The sequence below is a fragment of the Musa acuminata genome, chromosome BXJ2-8 (genome assembly GCF_036884655.1).
Source record: "Musa acuminata AAA Group cultivar baxijiao chromosome BXJ2-8, Cavendish_Baxijiao_AAA, whole genome shotgun sequence".
In the NCBI taxonomy this organism is placed as follows: Eukaryota; Viridiplantae; Streptophyta; class Magnoliopsida; order Zingiberales; family Musaceae; genus Musa; species Musa acuminata.
The window spans coordinates 50,286,191-50,303,487 of NC_088345.1; the positions used below are offsets into that span (position 1 = coordinate 50,286,191).

The window sequence follows — 17,297 nt, forward strand, 5'->3', positions numbered from 1 at the left end:
AAATTTCCTGAGACATCAAACAAAAAATAACGGGTAAAGATTTTGACTGTCGATAGAAAGATTCGCAAATAAAACTACTCTTATCGGATATTAGAATTCCGTAAACAGGTGAGTGAATAAGGAGATAGGAATCTCAAGAACAGGTGACCAAAGTAAAAAAAAATTGGAGAAAACATCTCTTTCTTGATGAGTTTTTTGGGTAAATCTATGTGTGAATGAGACTAATAACTGTTAACCATGAATTGAGAAGTCATCAAAATCATCTCCCTCTTCTATTGTCAAATGGCTTGTGAACATTAAGAGAGAGTACCAGTTGATGTTCTTCAGCTTATGTATTCTTGATTCTTAATCACAATACAACAAGATTGCATACCTCATCGGTGGTAACAATTGACACAGTTGCCCAAAAAATTTCTGATCAAGGACAACCTTGTCCAGAAATGATTGATGCCCATGGCACCACCAACCACCCACATGAGTACTCTCTCTCTCTCTCTCTCTCTCTCTCTCTCTCTGTACATATATATAACCTATCTATCTCCAGCCATCATGCATTGTCTCTTGGGAAGCATCAGATACCAGCTTTAACTACGTGATTATAGGACATCAAAGTGACTAGCTACCAGAACAGGTCACTTTTTCATCTCTCTCTCTCTCTCTCTCTCTCTATCTATCTATCTATCTATCTCTATGTCTAGGTAGGGACAAAAGACAGTCCAAGGTCCAGCACTTTCCACCATCATAGCCCTGCTTCATTTCTCTTGGTCCCTGATCTCTTAATCAGCAAAACACAACTTTTTTCAGTACTAGCTAAATGGGTGACTTAGCCCTCTGTTTGACTTCATCCCCTTTGGACATTTCCTCATGAAAACTAAAGCTGCAGTCCTACTTATAGAAGCATTATGGGAACAGCTTTACTACTAACCAAACAACCTCAATGTTGGAGCAGGACAGTTGGTGTCTAATGGCTATCAATGTCTTCCCCCTGCTCTATTGTTTGATCATGAGGATGATTACCTATTACTAATTTCCACTGTTGAAGATGGGATACACAAGATACACCTTGGTAAGGACATGAACTGCAGCAGCAGCATCATCAATTGACAGCCATTGCCATCAATCCTTGCTTCATTGTGTCTCCACAGTAGGAGCAGATTTAATGCTTTTACAGAAGATCCAATGAGGTTCACCATTGACTATACAGACTAGCCAACCATTACATCATACTTAAGATAAGGATCTTTTTTCTGATAAATCACCACTTTCCAATCTATTTGAGTAACCCGATTACAATATAAATGACAGTGCAGGATTTAACACATTACTAATCTCTATTATTGTTATCATTTAATAGTATTTCATACAACAGAGAAAAAGAAGATCAACTATGGTCATGATAGTTCCATAAGTTAAACATCATAAAAGATGAAGTCCAAAATGGATTGACCTCAAACTAAAGATTGTAAAATAAAGGCTGGAAAATCATTTACTTCATTTTGCTTTATATAATCAGTTGCAAGATGTGCTTCACATGTACAAAAACATAAAATTACCTAATTATCACAAAATTAGTATTAGCAATTCTTCTCTTCAAGATTCCTGTAGCCTGATAAATAATTCTCAGAAGGATTATCCTCGGACTTCCTTTTCTGCACAATTTATCTGGGAAACTTTGAAACTCACTTCCAGATATCATGATCTGAGTCCTTGGAAGTGTGCTTTCTGTTACATTTTGCTGGATTAACTTCACCAATAAGTCATGTGCGGAGGCACAAGGCTTGGAATCCGAACATGTGTCTGAAACGAATCTGAGACTCAAGTATGATTGAATGCAGTTAGTGGTGTGAGAGTTCTGTCTCAGAAAATATAATTGGTTCTTTGTTCATAGAATTTCCCATGTCCTTTGTCTTATGAAGAAGAAAAGTTCCTGAAAGAATTGTAACAAACCCACAAAGCTCCGTAACAATCTGCGATGCATTCTGTGAAGCCCAGTCCTGGAAACAACAGAAATTAGGTAAAGCCTGGCTGATCTGTGCCCAAGGCAGCCATTTGTTAATGTCTGAAGTCTGAACTCTGTGAAGTGATTACTATATTTAAATGTCTAGAAAAAGCACTTCGTCAGAATATAATTAGCAAAAGGGTTAGCTAAAAGATGAAGAGATTTATTTAAAGGTGTCCACCTTTGTTCTTAAACAAGAGAGAATTTCAAACAAAACTCGAGTTTGAGCTGTTCACAGACATGGAGCTATTATGGCAGCCCTATATATGAGTTTCGTCTCGAATACTGATCAGTTTTTCCCTAAAAGTCAGTATAAAGTAGATGTCTCTAGAAAAAGAATTTGCAGTATAAGTCATATCAAGAAACAAGAACATAATAACACATATAAGAAGTAGATGATTTTAACTCCATTGTTAACTTGTCATTCATAAAACTCAGGTATCTTGATATGTAAAAGCCATTAGCATCAAATATAGGGGCATTGAAACAAGGTTTAAATAAGTTTGTCTAGTAGATTTTTACCTTAAACATGATCATGCTAGCAAAGATAGTGAGAGTCGTGAACATCACATAGTAGACAGGAGAAATCACCGCAGTGTTGAAAGTGTCCAAAGCCTGCAAATCATAGGCATATCAGCATATCCTAGAACTTCAAAGCACTTAGAGAGATTAAAAACATACAAATGACTGCATAGTTTTCTAATCCTATCATTAACTATGCGCGCATGGATGTCAAAAGTTAAATAAGATCCTTGTCACTCAAGTACAAACTCATAAACAAAAATAAATATAAGCATACGTATTCAAGTATGCCTTAGATAAATTGAGATTCCAACTGAAAATGAGAAATCCTTTTACAAAAGTACACTATTTTTTTTATCAGACAAAACTATAATTGGGCTTTCTAGTGGCAAAATGGTCTGGTTTGTCATCATCCACAAATGTCCAAGTACAACCTGGATTTTTTTTTATTATAAAATTTGCATTCTGGTTGTTGTTTCAGTTGAAACAGATAAAATCTTATTCATTTCAGTTCAATTTCAGTCAGGTCCAGGACCAAGTCATGGCTGAAGCTCACTTTCAGATGGTTTCTTAGAAACAGTTTTGTGATTTCAATAGAACAGCTTTAATCAAGTTCTGACAATTTCATAAAAAGTAACCGGTTTTAGCAAATATCAATTGGAAAGCTTTCCACAATGTGAAAAATTACATGAACTCCCACACTCTTCCAACCCATAGTTCTTGATCCTCAGAGATTTATTCCTATTAATCAAACAACAAAAAGAAATTTCATTAAGACCTCTTTAGTCTCTTGTAGATCCAAGTCTGTTAATACAAATGGAGATCGTGTTGAAGCCCGCATGTATATATAAACACATCGAAAAGATGAGAACAATATCCTTTTTTTCCTAATCATCAGAAATTCTAAATGTACATAACGAATGACTAGCATGAATACAGACAAGTTACCTTGTTCAGGTAGTTCAACTGCAGGAGACAACAAATTACCACAACAACTGTAAAGAACCAAGTCTGAACAAATACAAATTGGTTCATTCCAGAAAATGTGAGCTTCAAGGCAATGCCCAATGCTTTGACACTCATAACCTGTGTAAACAAACAAACAATAAAAAATGAATTTTCTTTTATTAAGATTGAATCTAGCTGTGAAGGTAGTTGAACATACCGTCAGAGAGCCCATCATTGAACAAATCCCAACATATACAACCATATGTGTTTGACCATAACGTGGAGCGAATCGGATAATTAGGACAAGTACCACAATGACAACTACACATGAATAAACAATGAACCCTGTAAAAACAAAATTCATTGGTCAGAATGTTACAGAAGTGACAAAAAATTACATGGCATGATGGAAACATGTGGACAAATTATACATCAGTGTCAGTTACGATTATGTTCACACTGATATAGTTCAAGTCTGCACTGGACATATCACTGTAGAAGATAAAAAGTTGATGTAGTTATTCCTAGTGGCAACTATTACTTTTGGTACCTGGTTCTGTAGCTAGGTTCCAAACTTGCTTCACTGACTCGATGTTTATCTCCTTTGGTGCATGTAGAACTATGTTTGTAGATCCCACAACACAAAGAATGCAACCAAGGACACCAAATACGTGCAGCTTTTCATCCAAAACAAAATGTGCTAGCACTGCACTGCATGAGAATAGATTTAAGGAGAAAGAGGGATCAAGCAATTATTGAGCATGGACATATCTAAGAGAGTAGTACGTGTGGTACCTGACTATAATACTCAAAGCTCCCAAAGGAGTAACAAGTATTGCTGGAGCAAATGCGTAAGCAGCAAAATTAGCTATCTCACCAACAATCACTGAAAGAAAAAGAAGCAAAGTAACACATCAAATTGAGCAAGAAATGAGAGATAAAAGAGCTCAAGAAGAACTAATTTTGACTGAGTAAGAACAGCGTTACAAATTTATCCCAGGACATGACATAAAAGACAGAAACTTTTAATAAAAGGTGGCAATTATCAGTTTAAAGCTATAAGTTCTGTTCATCAGTATTGAACATCTCTATGGCAAAAGATGATTTGACAAGAGTTATATCAACTATTACGAAAATATTATGGTACAATGTATTTACAATCCCTCATATGGTTATAATTTTTATAGACAGGATAAACAAAAGATATCCTCCAGTTATCAATGACCCTGTCAGGATAGAACTCAAAGGACAAGAAAATATTCCTGAGATGTTTTTACTTCTATCTACCCAATTACATCAGAAACGTATTATTATAAGATAGGTAATACATTGCTAGAACCTACTCAATATAAATATCTACTACTGCAGGTGAGATTTGGTCTCTAGGCAATCAATGCTAATGCATAAATTGGGCGGTAAACTGGTTATTAGGATAATTTGATTCTATTTGATTTCAGGTTGCAGTAGTTGCGATTAAGCTACACTGGCCATGGAGAAAGGAAAACATGTGCAGCCCATTTAAGTTTGAGACAACCTGCTTAAACTTTGTTTATACCGACTAAGTTGATGCAACAAATACTAATAGTCTTTTCTTTAAACAAGCTATTATGTCTACAGAAACAAATAACATCGGCAAGGCATTGAATAATCTTACTTCAATTATCATTTATCACAGTATTGCTGCAGAGATGCTAATTGCTAAATAAAACATGACAAACAAGCTAAAATTAATGATCTAATTGATAAGAAAACACTAAATAATATTAAGAAAATAAAATTGAAAATATTAAAATTTTATTATTGGTGTTCAGAATTGGCCTAAGCTTCAACAAAACCTTTTAGGTTTCGTATTGAGTATGGCCTTTTATAAGTATAATGTCAAAGTCGAAGGGTATTATCCAATCAAGAACAAAAAAAACTTGATAAGAAGTACTGAAAATTGTCAGAAAACTTCAAACTAATCTAAAACAGACAAAAGAAAAAAAAGCTCCTTTTTCAGGTTCCACAGTATTAACTCATCTCATACCATTCTTTCTTCGTCCTCACCGTATCCTGTTCTCTTTAAGAAGTCCTCACCTTCCCCTTGTTAGTGGTTTCTGTAGTCTTCACATTTATCTTCATTTCTTCCTACATTACATTGCTAGAATTCATCCCATTCCCTCTTCTTTCTCTTTCCCTACTATCTATCTATGCGTCTCTTTTTGTCAATATACATGCAAACACAAATACAACCATATTGATGATATTGTTTTAATATAAACATACTGATACAATAAACTTTACAACAAAAGGAGCAGCCCATAGATATGGACTGCATCCTCCTGAAAGTTTAATGCACTGATAGTGCACTAATGGCTCTTTGCTCTATCCCTGTTTCTATCGGGAGCTAAAATTTGCACCAAAACAAATCAACTTGTAAATTTCTACTAACACTTCAACAACTAAAATGATGGCAATACCTTTATCAGAAATGTTTATTACTTGTGAAAAGAACCAATACTATCACAAGTACTAATAGTATGGAACAAAAGAGAGGTGCAGAATTAAATAACCAGGAACGAAGAAAATGAGAAGAGTAAATGAAATGAAATACTCATAATGGAACTTACTGGTGATCATCCCAAGCCACCAAAAAGGCTCATATAAGTAGGAGAACCCTCCAGATCCTTAAAGAACAAAAACAACTGAATTACATGTTCAAGCTCATTGAAACTAATAATGCACTTTTGTTATCTCGAACTGTCAACTCCTGTGCTATTTGTATCCAAAAGATTAGGTTTTCTTAACCCCAAAGCATATTTTTAGCTGCGCAAATCCATTATTTATACAAAAGAAGAAATTTGAAGACCAAAAATCATGATGCAAGGTAGCAGAACCAAAAGGAGATTTAGTAAAAGAGCACAACCTGCTCTGACACCGTACATCCCCGCCTTCTTCAAACCTATTTTCTTCACTATAAAGCTTGACCCGATGAAAACGCTCGAGGAGAGTGCCAGCGCAAAGCCCCGAATGTTATCAGCAGACATGGCCATTGCAGAAGCCTGAATTCCAACGCACCAAACAGCACGAACAAAAGAACCAAAATGTTGCCGAGTGTCTCCACGTAAAAAACACAAGGTCCTTGGAACAGAGAACATATGTCGGGTTCCACAAAAAAGAAGCGTTCTTATCTGATTTCGTTCACTAAGAAAACGGAAAAGGGTCGAAGCTTAATTTACCTTCGAACGACAAAATCGCATCAAACGCCCGTGTATGAAATGGGCTCTATGTTCTTCAAGCGATAGAAGATCACGAACATTGGGCTGCACCAGAAACGATCCCTCCCGTCTTCTCTCCGCAACAAGATAACAAAGATCGGAACCATATAGCGCTCCGGTTCAGGAACGGCTCAAACGCCTAACAAGCTGATCCGGAACGGTGCCAAGGATACGAACGTTCATGCTTGCCTCCACCAAACCCCGGAAACAGAATGTCGCGATCCAGAAGAGCCGAAAGCAGGGGAAAAGGGCGATTTGGAGCTCATTTTCTGGGCAAGGAACCACATGACAAGATCCAAACTTTGGGATCGGAGACGCCTCGAGCGCACATCAAACGGATCAGGACGGCGCGACGGATTCGAATGCTTGGGATTTGGATTGTTGATAGCCCCCTTCGAAGGTCCGGAGCCCACACTATGTACCAACGAAATGACTCCCCTCCAAGATTTAAGAGGCGGATGGACGCTCCGAGCGCCGCGGGCCGTAACCTCACTCTCTCGCTCTCTCTCTCTCTCTCTCTCTCTCGTCTTCGATAACTAAATAGATCATTGTGATCTTACCTTGCATATTTGTCCTTCTAATAATTAAAAATAACATATTTACAACTTAACGATCTTACCTTGCATATTTGTCCTTATAATAAATAAAAATAACATATTTACTCCTTTAAACTTTATGACAAGTTTAGCCTCTCATTTTAAGTTTTTTTTCGGTATATATTCTTAATTACTAATTTTCTTATTTGGTATTTGATATTTTTATGTCTCTAATATTCTAAATGTCTTTGGTCCACTTCGTCTTCGCCTTCGTCTTACTTTCTATTCTTCTTGATTTTTTTTTCCTTTTTATGATAGACCGCATGACAAAACATAGATGATAGGATGATGAGAAAGAATACTTAGGGTATTGTAGGAAAAAATGATATTTCAAGCGAAAAACCTAAAAATTCAAGGGTACCTTTTAGAAAAAAAAATAAAAAAGAATTTTTTTTCCATGAAATTGCATAATATTCTATACTTCTAATATCTGAAAATATCATATTTATTATATTAAAATCTAATATAGTATGTATATATGTATATGTATCTTTATTTTAAGTATCTATCCTTTTAACATTAAAAAATAGCATATTTACCCCTTTAAAATTAATAATAATAATAATAATAATAGCATGTATATATATATATATATAATTTTAATAAAATCAGATTAATCACTAAAAAATTGAAATAATATTTAAATATTTAAATACTTAAAATGCCCCTTATCACTTTCTTCGATTCGTTCCTCATTTCCTTAATAGAAATTTTAATATAACACGAAAAAATATTCCAAGAACACATTTATATCTCTATAAAAAGATGAAAATCATCACAGTTTTATCCATAATTCCATAAGTTTTGAAGAGCTTATATGTAAAATAAATAAATTGAAGGAATCGATTAGCAAATTAGAGTCCTCAATAATTCAATTTTCATCATTTCTATTATATTTAATGGATAAATAAATAAGGTTTGAAGGACTTATACGTGTATTAATAGTATGAAGGAATAAATTGGCAAATTAGAGCCCTCAAGGCAACATAAATACCCGACACAAAACAGGGCAAGGGAACCAATCAGAGGAGACGAGCGCAAGGAGAGTCCCCGGGCACGGCAACACCGCGCTCCGGTCAACCACCGCCCCCTCTCGGCGGTGGCAGTGGGACCTTCCGGTTGCCCCAGTGTCCGGGGGGCGGCGGGTGGCATCGGCTGTCCTCGTCCGCCTTCCGCACCCGCGCGGCTGTCGGGGAGGAGGCCAAGGCCCGGAGCAGCTTCGACGGCGTGAAGAAGGCGTGCAAGCAGATGGTCCGCAAGTACCATACGGACGTGTTGCCGCCTGATTGTGCGGAGGAGTACACCTGGCGGTTCATCGAGGTGCAGGAGGCCTATGAGACACTTTCGGACCCCCGCAGGCGTTGCTTCTCGCTTTCTCCACCGGGCGGCGGGTTGATGAGGTCGGTAATCTCGAGATAGGTTTTGGGTTCCCTGTCGGATTCAATCGCTTAAATTCGATTCCGATGTATGTGTAGTTTGTTCAAGTTGCTAACTTTTTTTTGACTTTTTACTCTTCTTAGATACCGTTTATTGTTGAAATCGAGGATTGTGGTCTTCCAGACACTTAAGTGTTTACTGAGAATTGAGTGATTTGTGGTGTGAAATCTCTTCAAAGTTAGATCTTACTTGATAGCAAGATTGAAATGTTTGTGCTAAGTTATTCTAAGCATGTCGTATTATCTAGTTGATTGATTCTCTATTAGTTTCTTTAGGATTTAAATTCTAAATTTGTCTTCTTTTTGCCTAGATTGATATTATGTAAAGGTAGTGAAATTGCTACAATATTATGTTTCTTTTCTTTGGCTTATTGTTTATTTCGACTATCTTAGTGTTATGCTGTTTGGTGGAAAGTTTGTCATGAGAGCCCAGAACAGGTTTCACAATATTTCCTTTTGTACTCTTTAGGTGAATACCATGACATAGTTTAGCATCTTGAGCCTTGTCTCCAAAATCCATCTTTGTTGTTACTTTGCCATATGACTTTTCTTAACTTGGTTTTTATCAGGATTTTCATGTCTTCTTATAGTGTTTTATTTATTTATTTTGTATTTTGAGTTTTGTTTTTTCTATGTTCATCCTAATGGTTCTTAATTGTTCACATTAAAATTGCAAGTGTGGATAGTGGGAGTATAATCCAACATGATACTCATAAGATGGTTGTTCTTTTCCTTGCAAGATCTTTCCGGTTAATGATTAAAGAATCGTGTTTCGACCTAATGTTCAAAGCACTATTTTTCAAAGAAATTTTGTTTATCCAGTAATAGAGATACAAACATCACTATGTCGCTGGTTAACTGGTGATAAGGTAGCTATGTGGTTTCTGGTTTCCACTATACCATTGCATTGTGCATATATGAATATAGATCTCAGATTAAGGGCTAGATACTTGATATTTAAGGTTATCTTCTGCAGATGAATATGGAAAATTAGATGATCAAAGTTACATTGTCAATCCCATTCCGAACATGTAACCCGCCTATTTATTGGATGACTTTTCATTTTCTCTTTCAAGTTTTTCATGCTTTCATTGTTCAAAGATTTTGCTTTCACAACTATATCTGACACTTTTTTTTTCTTTTTGAGAGAACAGCATTCTCTTATGCTTATTGTATTTGTTTTTCTTCACTTTGGAAAAACCTGTTTGCAACAAGGCCCTTCAAAATACACATGTAACCTCCTTGTTTTCATTTCCTGTGATGCTAAACCTGACAGGTACAGTTCATTTTGTCACTTCATGTAATTGATTTTCTTAAATTTTACAACTAGTAATCCTTGTTTCTAATCCTTACTGCTCTTCAATTAGTCCTTTGAGGGATTTTGTCATGTGTGTGCTATATGTTAAATCATAGTCATTTTCTATCAGGAACTGGAGGAGAGACCTGGTTGGAAAATCCATCAGCAAGATCAGCTTGCTGAGTTGAAAAGGAGGAGCGTGAATAAGGATTCAGGAGGCAACCTATCTTGGGGGGCTCGAGCGCGGAGACAAAGGGCTGAATCATAAGCTGAATGGGGACCATGTAATTGCAGTTGCGGATATCGTCTTACATATCAACTCGTTCTACGGTCTGACTTAATTGCCAAGGCTAATCTTATCCACGGTATAACCAATCTAATATCAATCCTGACATCATTCTGGTCTTGTTGATACAGTGTTGGTGATGAGGGAGGAAAGTTGAGTTGAAGAAAATAAAGAAACTATATCTGCTGATCCAAAGAATGTACAGGATGATTGATGTAATATAATGCTGACAACAAATATAATCCAATGTAAATTCCATTTCCTCTCCATCTATGTGACTTCTCACAGACCAAGTCATCTGATTTGCTGGTTAACTTATGTTGCATTGATTTTTCAAGAATTAACACCTTATCTAAGAATATTACTTTTGTTGGAAATGCTTGACACTGTGTGATGTGTGTTCTACTTTCCCCTTGGTGCAGGATATCAATTGGATCAAATCTGGAAGTCTTCTATCGAAACCAATTTCATGCCCGATCAATATGAAACAGGGTACCTTTAATCAATTCCAGATATTTTGGTAGTTTTCAAATTACTAGTAGCTTATTTGATAGTTCCAGAAATGCCACTATTGGAGGTTAAATACTCAGAATAAATTCCTGCTTTTGAGTTTTGAGAGAGAATTTGATATGCATAACTTGAATCATGTGATTAATACATTTAGAATCCTTCAAAACACACACAGGATGAACTACAATGGGACTTGCAGAATCTGACCCTAAATCTGTGCATTCTCCACTTTGCTTTTGTATCTATGTATGTCTCGTAAGGTTCTTTCTGATTGTTCTTCTGAAGAAATTTTGGTTCATTGTACAAACAGGCAGCTTTACTTCAAGAACATGTCAGGTGATATTAGTAGTTGGATTAAATTTGCAGTAATATCCAACAAACAATTATATTCCTTGGAGACATGACATAACAATCTAAGCACTTCATGCTTATACTACAATGAGGAAGCTATTACAATCCGAGCAAAAAGGTGAGATTAAAGGCTTAGCTTCACACCTTGAATTGCAGCAGGTCTGGCCTCCCTTCTATGGGCTGTCACCCCTGCAGCCACTGATGATTTGACAGCCCCTGTTGTAGGGATTGGCCTTTGGGAAGACATGGCAGTTGTAGTAAGGGACACCAGGCTTGTTGCAAGGCACCACATCCCCCTTGAGAGCCTCATAGCTGATGTACTTCTTTTCAGTGACAGCCCACAACAGCCTCCTGCTTTCCTCCGAGCTCATCTCCATCTCCACCCCATGCTCCAGCAGGCACCCCTGACCTCTTCTTCTTCCACTGCAGGGCAGCTTCACCATCATCCCACTTGCAGTGGCTTGCTCTGGGAGGAGGAGAAGGAGAAGAAGAAGCAATGGCCAGAGGATCAGGCTCTTCTTCTCCACAGTGAAACCTGAGCTGAGCTTTGCCATCTCTTCTTCCTGGTTGTGAGATCTCAGAGTTGTGTTCTGTGTTCTCTCTCTTTCTGTGAGTGGAAGGCTTTAATGAGATGTCAGCTGTTCCACCTGCTTTGGCTTTGTGGCCAGTGAATAAAGAGCCAGCAACCAATTTCTTCACTTCACACTGTTGTAGTGGGAGGGTGAGGGGAATGTGTCATGGTGGTGGGCAAATGCATTAGAGGAATAGAATCTTCATCATGGATAGCAATTCCATATCCATAACTTTTTTTCATTCCCTTTTGAAATGTGCATAAAAAGGTTTGACTATAACTATGTAATATAGTTCAATTGTTTCTTTGATTGTCCAAAAGAAGAGTTGGTAAGACATCCTGTGCACACAAATCAGGTATTTACATATACCGTGCCACCATGAGTAAATCTACATTGGTGTTTCTAACTCAATGTATTGTCACTGTTTTGTGGTTGTGAAAGGGTTAGTTCATGATTTTGATGTCACTCTAGCTGTGTGATTTCTTACAACACAGGTAAAGCTTGAAAGGGTGATTAGTGACTATCTCCAAATCTGTCATCCATTTATCGACATTATTCACCGATGTTTCAGTAATATGATAAAAAAAAATAAAAAAATTATTTATTATAACTATGATTATATATGTATTTAAAAATGATCATAATGAATAATTAGTTGATGGATCTGAGGCATAAATATAGTATAGCTCATGTTCAAGTGGTCATGAACATGGAGCTATTTGGATCTGCACCAACTCATGTTCACATTACAACTTTGCCCCTATGTAGCCAGAAACAATCATCAATTTTGCTGATTAAACAAAAAATTAAATAAGAATGACCATGCACAGTGAGTCCAAAATATCAAACACATCTGGAAATGTGTGTTTCATATATTTCTCCCATTATATACAAAGACAAGATATATAAAGATGAATAATCGCATCTTCAACATGAGCATTGTCATAGGTTTATAGTAACCACCACTCTCCTTGCATTGAAGCACACCATTAGTTCATGTCAATCTGCAGTGAATGAAGCACTTATATTACAAAGACATGGTACAAGAGAAGCTGGTTCAGGAAGCTTGTAAGTGTCAACCTAATTGCTCCACACTGCACACACATTGTCATTTCCTGGCATGCTTTCCTCGTTTTGCTCATCATAAAGATTTTGCCTCAGACGGGCACTCGCATCTTCTGCATCAGATCAACCTGGCCTTTCAGTCAGAAACTGCTGCCAGAACACATCATTCGCCGGTATATGAACTGCAGATGCTTCATTACTAGGTGGAACCTCTTGTGAGGAAACGACTTTGGCTTCAGTAGACTGGGTCACCATACTTTGAATAGTCACGACTGGTATAGTAAGATCATTTTCTCTTGCTGTATTGGATGTTTTGAGATCAGTGGCATGATCTGCCCCTTGATCCACCAAATCTGGAGTTCTACTTGAAAATTTACCACCATCTATTTCCATTGCAGATGATGCAAGTGTTAGACCCAAATGACAAGGAAAGAGCCCATCATCTTCATCAATTTCCCTAACAAAGACAGCATTCCTTATTGAACAAAGGGGTGCCCCTGTTCCACAGAGCTGCAATGTCTCAGGTGTGGAAGGGAGGCACTCCAGCTCCTGACCACAGTCATTATCTTCATTGGAGCTGTGAGTGACAACAGTTATCAGACTATCATCTGGAATACCTGAGCTCAACTCTAATTTTAGCTTCTCACAGAAGTCCTGATCGAGTATGTACCCCTTCTCGGGATTGGTAGAGGTATTACGATCAGCACGCAAGTTGTTCACCGAAGCCTGATTGCTGTAATCCAAATCTGGTGGCAATCTCCTCTTCTTATGGATGACCGAGATGTCCATCGACGAGGTTTCCGCCATCTTCATGAGATTTGCCATAAGCTCAGGTTTCTGCAGTGCTCGCTGGACGAAAGCAAGAATTTTGAGATGCCGCTGCTCCATATCGGCCAACCTCCGCTCGAGATCGTCGATCTGGATCTCGGTTCCCGACTTCTGTTGCATGAACTTCTGGATAATATCCTCGAGGCCAGCTTTCTCCTGGTTGAGGCGCTCGATCGTGCCCTCTAGCGCAACCCTCTCGGCGTCAGCAAGCCCACCTCCCGGCGGATGGCTGTGGCTGTGGGTGGGCTTGCGGCGGTGAATTTTCTTGAGCAAGTGATTTTGACCCTTGACAAAGTCGTCGTTCGCGAACTCCCACCGCTCCGGATCGATCTTCTTGAATCCCTACACATCAAGATTCAATTTTGACTCCAAATCATGATCATTTTCTCCGAGGATAATCGACGACAAAGTATATCAACTCGAAGAACAATAACCCAAGATTCGATCTTGACATCGGACCTAAAACATCACACCCAAGAACTGGATTCCCAAAACAAAGCGAGAAGAAGGGCTGAAGTTTGGTTTCCTTACGTATGTGTTGAGCTGGCGGACGAAGCTGGAGAAGTTGTTGTGCTTGAAGTACATCGGAAGCAGGCTGGTGACGAAGTCGATAGGGTTCCAGACCACAAAGCTCGCACCAGTGGAGCTCCAAGACACGATGGCATCGGTGGAGGCGTCGTCCACCATCTCGTACGTCTTCAGCAGGAAAGGCGCCGGACCGCCACCGCCTCCGTTACCTCCCACGGGGACGCCGCCGTCCATCTCTCTTCTAGGGTATTCCGGTGCTTTTGCGGATCGCCGATTGGGTGCGCAGGGAGAGCGAGCGAAGTCGCGGAGACGTCAACGCGGGCGGGCTCGAGCGGACTCCTCCTATTCTTCGGACGGCCGGTTTTATTACATAAAGCAAATTATATATCTAATTAAAGTAACATTTTGAATAATAAAAATAAAATGAGCAATTTTACGAATAAATTTGGATGTGAAAATATAAAGGATTCGTCGCACTGATACCTTCCGATGTGTTACGATCCGAATCAATCCATATATCGTACCGGTATAAACCTTTCATCCTACTCATATCATAACCATTCAAAATCGAATTACATTATTGTGGCCGATAAAAGAGCAACGTGCTTTTACATATTTATCCTTATACAATTTTGAAATGCCCTCTTTGTCCCCCAAAAATTTACTTCAAATATTTATATACTGCCCATATGTCTGTCACTTCCCTTTGCATCTGTCCAATAAACCCAAATCAATCATCATTAATTATGAATTAAAAACATATCAATTTTTTAGTACTTAAAAATAGCCTTTATTTTTTTTTGTAAGATCACTTTGATTTAAAGAATTAAATAAAAATTATTGGTATAAAATATATGAGATATTTTTGAAAGATCTTGACGTTATTTAGAGTGTCAAGGTCATTGTACTAATAATCAATTGATGAAGATTTATTTTTTTAAAATAATATATATATACCCCTAAAAAATTTTAATATTAGGCTTTTATCAAATCGCATCTTTTATTTGGAGCATCTCTTTTTAGCCAACTCAATGAAAATATCCTTGGTCCTTCATCCACCGTTATCGATCGATGATTAACAAGATTATTATATTAATAATTAATTGATGAAGATTTTTTTAATATTATATATACCCCTAAAAAAAATTTAATATTAGGTTTTTATCGACTCACGTCTTTTATCTTGAGCATCTCTTTTTTGCTAACTCAATGAAAATATCCTTGGTCCTTCATTCGTTACTATGGATCATCGATTGTCATCATCTCTATCTCGTCGTTGTCCCCTTATTTCTTTGTCAATAATAATAGCTTTTATCATCCTCACTCTTACTCCTACTATAAAGAGAGAAGAAGAAGATTGCATGAAGTTCTATATGACAAGGATAAGCATGAGGTATAAAACACAACGATTCTCTTTCTTAAGTGGGATATGATAACACAATACGTAATGATTGTCACCTTAACAGTGATGAAAGTGTCGAGTAAGCGATGGTCATGGATGGGTGTTCGATCTATTGGAGCAATAATACTAAAATAATCTTTGATTAAATCTAAATAAGTTAAATGAGTAAAAATTAAAGTAGAAAGTTTAGAAAAAAAATCTAAAGGCGTGCAAGCAATATCCTAATTGTATTTCTCGATCTCATACAAATGTTGTTTAGGAGTCGCTCGAGATACAACCGAGATGATTCTTTTACGAGCATGATTATGAATAATCTAAAGATGTTTCGTAATAGCAATAAAATAGAAACAAAAGTAATCAACGAAAATGAGTGAAAAGGAGAAAACTTATCTCTTTTTCTCTTTCTATAATTTTCTCATATTTTTGCAGAATTTTACTGCATTTTTTCCTACAATGTTAGGTGAGAAGTGACTTATTTATTACCAATCCCAACCAATAAGCAAGTGCCATGTGGCACTGTGCAAACGCAACAGCCAGCACCCTAATGGCACGCTCTCGCGTGACGCACAACCGCGCGATGCATGAGTGGTACCTTAGCGATTAATGTAGCTGAGGTAAATGAGTAATTCTATAATTATCCAACATGTTATAAAATAAATCAAACATGTGTATATAAATAAATTTATGCCTAAATAAACATGTGTCATTCCCAAATATATGCCTAAATTCGACTCATCAAACACAAATATATACAAATAAAATTAAACCAATTTAATTTATTAATATTTTTAATATAACTTTTGAGGGTAGAGTAAAAAAGTTGAGAGAGAAGTCCTTCAGCTGCTATCGACGTGGAATTAAAGTCCTTGAATAGTAAGAAAAAAAAAATATTTTTTTCCCTTTAGGTTTCAAAAATCCCAAAAAAAATTAAATTCTCTTCAAATAAATAAATAACTAAAAAAAATATTAAAATAAAATAAAAAATATTAAAAAATAAATATTATTGGTCATATGCGATCAATGAGGTGAACTATGTTCCTTTGATCCAGAATTTAATTGACTCACACATAGTATATAATATATCTTGGTGGGTTGTGTATTAATTTTTCTACAATAAAAATCAGACCTCGAGTTATCAAAGGCTTCTAATTATTCAAGCCACCTAGCAAACCCATTCCTATTAAATTTTTAGCCTTAAGGGACTTGAAATTATCTAAGGCTTACAAGATTTAGAATTAAGCTTAAGAGAATAAAACAAATGCATAATATCTGTAAAATAAAATTCAAAAGTTTTTATGGTTGTAAATCATGATTTAATGGAACAGAAAAGTAAGTTAAGTAGATTTTTTTTTATTTCGCCCTTTAAAATATTTGTTATGATGTTAGGACACATAGATTTCACAAATAATTTTGGTAATAATATAACACAATATAAGTATAAATATAATTATATCATAATTAATAAATGCTATTTAATGAATTATATTTTTTAATAAATAAAATTGAAGTGTACAGAATAAAGGAATACTATTAAAATTATTTTCTCTTTAATATAAATCCAAAAATACAAATGGAAGGTATAGCTCAAGTTATCAATTTTTACAGCTAAATAAATGATGAAATAATTATGCAACCATTATAACAATAATGAATTTTTTAATACAGATTAATAATATGATAAAATAATCATTAAACAACAA

The 17,297-nt window shown here is 36.5% G+C and overlaps 2 protein-coding genes and 1 long non-coding RNA gene across 5 annotated transcripts; 1 reads left to right on the plus strand and 2 right to left on the minus strand.

Annotated features, from left to right (window-relative positions):
- Positions 1-1,460: 1,460 nt before the first annotated feature.
- Positions 1,461-7,227, minus strand: LOC135620051 (probable magnesium transporter NIPA2). The gene is made up of 9 exons (XM_065122646.1): positions 6,688-7,227; positions 6,375-6,589; positions 6,079-6,135; positions 4,265-4,355; positions 4,020-4,180; positions 3,687-3,814; positions 3,470-3,607; positions 2,522-2,614; positions 1,461-1,994 (listed from the first exon to the last, which is right to left on the minus strand). The coding sequence occupies exons 2-9, from the start codon at positions 6,499-6,501 to the stop codon at positions 1,836-1,838; spliced, it is 954 nt and encodes a 317-aa protein (XP_064978718.1). The 5' UTR covers positions 6,502-6,589; positions 6,688-7,227; the 3' UTR covers positions 1,461-1,835.
- A 1,076-nt stretch (positions 7,228-8,303) lies between these two features.
- LOC135620053 (uncharacterized) lies at positions 8,304-12,106 on the plus strand. 3 transcript variants are annotated; one of them, XR_010489612.1, is made up of 4 exons: positions 8,304-8,722; positions 10,186-10,589; positions 10,764-10,833; positions 11,162-12,106. It is a non-coding gene; the product is annotated as an uncharacterized LOC135620053 (long non-coding RNA). The 3 variants fall into 3 exon arrangements; XR_010489611.1 differs by having other exon boundaries at positions 8,305-8,722; positions 10,186-10,385; positions 10,473-10,589; positions 10,764-12,078; XR_010489609.1 differs by having other exon boundaries at positions 10,764-12,106.
- A 509-nt stretch (positions 12,107-12,615) lies between these two features.
- Positions 12,616-14,537, minus strand: LOC135620052 (heat stress transcription factor A-5-like). The gene is made up of 2 exons (XM_065122647.1): positions 14,199-14,537; positions 12,616-14,009 (listed from the first exon to the last, which is right to left on the minus strand). The coding sequence occupies exons 1-2, from the start codon at positions 14,427-14,429 to the stop codon at positions 12,963-12,965; spliced, it is 1,278 nt and encodes a 425-aa protein (XP_064978719.1). The 5' UTR covers positions 14,430-14,537; the 3' UTR covers positions 12,616-12,962.
- Between the last annotated feature and the right edge of the window lie 2,760 nt (positions 14,538-17,297).

Excerpts from the sequence above, each read along its gene's own strand:
- LOC135620051 (XM_065122646.1), bottom strand. The coding sequence starts at position 6,501 with ATGGCCATGTCTGCTGATAACATTCGGGGCTTTGCGCTGGCACTCTCC. Across the intron at positions 4,356-6,078 it reads GTGGCTTGGGATGATCACCA|TGATTGTTGGTGAGATAGCT; the intron begins GTAAGTTCCATT and ends TTTTTCTTTCAG. Across the intron at positions 2,615-3,469 it reads AGTTGAACTACCTGAACAAG|GCTTTGGACACTTTCAACAC; the intron begins GTAACTTGTCTG and ends TATGATTTGCAG.
- LOC135620052 (XM_065122647.1), bottom strand. The coding sequence starts at position 14,429 with ATGGACGGCGGCGTCCCCGTGGGAGGTAACGGAGGCGGTGGCGGTCCG. Across the intron at positions 14,010-14,198 it reads TCCGCCAGCTCAACACATAC|GGATTCAAGAAGATCGATCC; the intron begins GTAAGGAAACCA and ends CTTGATGTGTAG.